Source organism: Bombus impatiens, unplaced genomic scaffold (assembly GCF_000188095.3).
Source record: "Bombus impatiens unplaced genomic scaffold, BIMP_2.2 scf_0647, whole genome shotgun sequence".
NCBI classification, from domain to species: Eukaryota; Metazoa; Arthropoda; class Insecta; order Hymenoptera; family Apidae; genus Bombus; species Bombus impatiens.
In genome coordinates, this window is record NT_177066.1 from 872467 (window position 1) to 875834 (window position 3368).

General features: G+C 55.0%; 1 protein-coding gene across 1 annotated transcript in view; it reads right to left on the reverse strand.

Moving 5' to 3' along the window:
* LOC100747534 (cadherin-related tumor suppressor) overlaps positions 1–3368 on the reverse strand; it is a 68500-nt gene that overhangs the window by 62346 nt on the left and 2786 nt on the right. The window contains 1 exon segment of the mRNA XM_024369978.2: positions 18–3368. This exon segment is cut by the window's right edge and continues 24 nt beyond it. Within this exon segment, the coding sequence (XP_024225746.1) occupies positions 18–3368 (3351 nt within the window).

Genomic DNA, 3368 nt, shown 5'->3' on the forward strand with positions numbered 1-3368 from the left:
CCGTCGACAATATACCTGTCTTGGTGTCGACGTCGAACAATCTGTCGACCTGCGGACCGCCGCTACCAGCAGTCACGTTCGTCACGTAGTATTCGAGATCGATATTCGATCTACGACTGCGAGCACTCACTCTCAAAATGCTTGTGCCGATCGGCTCGTTCTCATACACGCTGCCCTCGATCTGGCCACGGTGCTCCCATATTGGTTGATCGTCCCCATCTTCCCCGGGCACTATCAGGGTCAAATAGGTCTCCGTGGATCTTCGTTCCGCCTGAACGGCCTCGTCCGTAGCGCGGATCCCTACTTGATACTTGGAGACCCGCTCAAAGCTGCTCTTCAGGGATCGCGGCAGTCTTATCGTCAGGTGGCCCGTGTTTCGATGGATTCGAAACATGTCCGGATAGTTGATGCTCGATCTAAGCAACTCGTAGGTGACCAAACCGTTGGTGCTGGAGTCCAGATCTCTGGCGACCAGCTGGGTAACCGTAATCTCCTTTTGATACTGATAGTAATTTCCTTTGAGCGGTAACACGACGGCGGACATGCTGACAAAGATCGGCGCGTTGTCGTTGATGTCCTCGACGATGACGATGACCAATTTTTCCGCGGACAGCCTGGCGCTAGCTGGTTGAGCGCTATCGGTCGCCACGACCACTAACTTGTAGGTGTCGACTTCCTCGCGATCGATCGGCAACAGGGTGTGTATGACACCGGTGGATGGATTTATACCGAATCTTCGAACCTGATCCTCCGGATCTTGACTAGCGATAGAGTACGTGACCACTCCGTTCTCGTTCGAGTCGGGATCCTCCGCCGTGATGGTTACTATCGGCGTGTGCACCAGAATTCCCTCTCTAATTTGTCTGGCTATCGCGGTGTTGGGGAACACCGGCGGATTGTCGTTGGCATCGATAACCTCGACGATCAACGTGGTAACGGAGCTCAACCTCGGATGACCGCCGTCGCTGCAGGTCACGTTCAGCGTATACTTTTCCAGCTCCTCATAATCCAGCGGCTTTCTCAAGTACAACGTCCCTGTCAGAGGATCGATGTAAAAGGTGTCCCTCCTGTTGCCAGCGGATATGGCGAAGGCCAGCTCGCTGTTCGGTCCCAGATCGTTATCCGTGGCTTTGAACCTAAGTAGTTCCGTGTTGGTCGGTGTCGTTTCGAGAACGGAGATGCTTGATTTATCGTCGACGAACAGGGGCACGTTATCGTTCTCGTCGAGTACTTCGATGTGAACGGTCGTGCTCGAGGACAGACGAGTTTCCAAGCCGGCGTCGTGCGCCACTACAGTCAACACGTACGCGTCCGTAGTCTCGCGGTCCAACTCCTTCGTCAGAGAGATCTGTCCGGTCGCCTCGTCTATGGCAAACCGGCCGTGTTGATTTCCATCCTCCAGAGAGTAAAACACATCCCCGTTCAATCCTTCGTCGGCATCCGTGGTATACACTCGTAACAGTTGCGTGCCGATCGCGGCACCCTCGTTTACCTGTACCTTGTACGGTAACCTCTGAAACTGAGGGATATTGTCGTTGACGTCGGTGATGTAGATGACGACCTTGACTCGATCGCGAAGTCGATTGACTCCGTTGTCGGTGACGGTAGCCTCCAAGGTAATGTAGCTGCTACCGGTATTGGTTACCAGCAGCTCCCTGTCGAACACTCGAAGAGACTTGATGAAACCGTTTCTGGGATCGACGGTGAAGTCCTGTTGACTAGCTGGAAGGGAGAAGACGAGGTCGGCGTTGCGACCCACGTCTCGATCGGTTGCCAATAATTTCCCGACGAACGTGTCCGGTGGCTCGTTCTCGCGTAGGTGGAGGACGAAGCTCGAATTGGTGAATTCCGGCGCGTTGTCATTTTCGTCGATTATGTGAACGACCACCGGTACTACCGAGCTTCTAGACGGGCTACCTTGATCGGTGGCCGTTACCTCGAGCGCGTAATAGTCCAGCTCCTCGCGATCAAGAACGTTCTTCACGTATAACTGGCCGTCCGGGAATATTCCGAACCGATCCTCGGTATTTCCGTCGGTTATGCTGTACAACACCCGGCCGTTAGCTCCGAGATCGACGTCGATAGCGGTCAGGGAGAAAAATCTATCGTTCACCGGTGTGGACTCCGGTAGCGACGTCTCGTAGCTGGTCAGCTTGAACACCGGCGTATGGTCGTTTACGTCTTCGATGGTTACCCTGACTTGATGCTGGGCGGATAACGGCTGATTTCCGGAATCCGTGGCGGTTACCTCCAGGTGCAGTACCGTTCCCGGCGCAGCTCGTATCGGCTTGTCTAGATAAATAATGCCAGAATTTTCTGCGACCCTGAACTGTCCTCCGGGATTGTGAGTCAACGAATAGACGATCCTCGCGTTGGCGCTGGCATCGCGATCCCTGGCGCGAGCCAGGCACACCTCTTGTCCTACCGCCGCGTTTTCCTTCAGAAGCACCTCGTCGCCGATCTCGCCCTTGGGAAATCTCGGCGGGTTGTCGTTAATGTCCAGCACCGTGATATTTACGGACGTTTGCCCGTAAGCGAGTCCGGCTCTGGCCGATAATTGCAGACTGTAGTAAGCCACCTGCTCCCGATCTAAACACCCGGAAGTACTGATCGTGCCGGTACTCTCGTCTATCTTAAAGTTACCCTTCGGATCGCCGAACACGATGGCATACGAGATCTTGGAGCTGTCGTATTGCGTAATCTGTACGGTGCCCACGTCTCGAGCGAACACGTTCGACATCGCGCCGCATTCTCCCCTGTCCTCGGCTATCCTGAACTCGTAACCGTTGTAAGTGTCGAACTCCAGGTGTTCCAAGTCTTCCTCGCGAATGATCTCAACCAGAGCGTTTCTGCCAGCCACTCTGTCCCCGGTGTCTTTGGCCGATATGTTCAATTCGTAGAGGGTCTTGTGAGCCGCCCTCAACGAACCCTGAAGAGTGATCTCACCGGTTCTCTCGTCGACTGTAAAAAGTCCCTCGCCACCGGATTCCAGCGAGTATCTGACCTGAGCGTTTTCCCGAGCATCGGCATCGGTCGCCGTCACTTTGCCCACCGATGTTCCTGGCGGGGCGTCCTCCGGTATGGGCATCAGATACCTCCACGGATAAAACACCGGCGAATTGTCGTTGACGTCCTCCAGAGTCAATATCACCGTCGCCGTGGACGATTGCGGCGGAGTACCTTGGTCCTTGGCGATTACCAGAATCTGATATTCGGCGGTGGTCTCGCGATCCAAGTTCACCTTCGTGGTCAATTGGCCGGTCAGTCCGTCGAGGGCGAACGTTTTCGGATAGTCCCTGGACACGCTCGAGTGAAAGCTGTACGCGACGCTACCGTTCGTTCCTTGGTCGTTGTCCACCGCCGTCAAC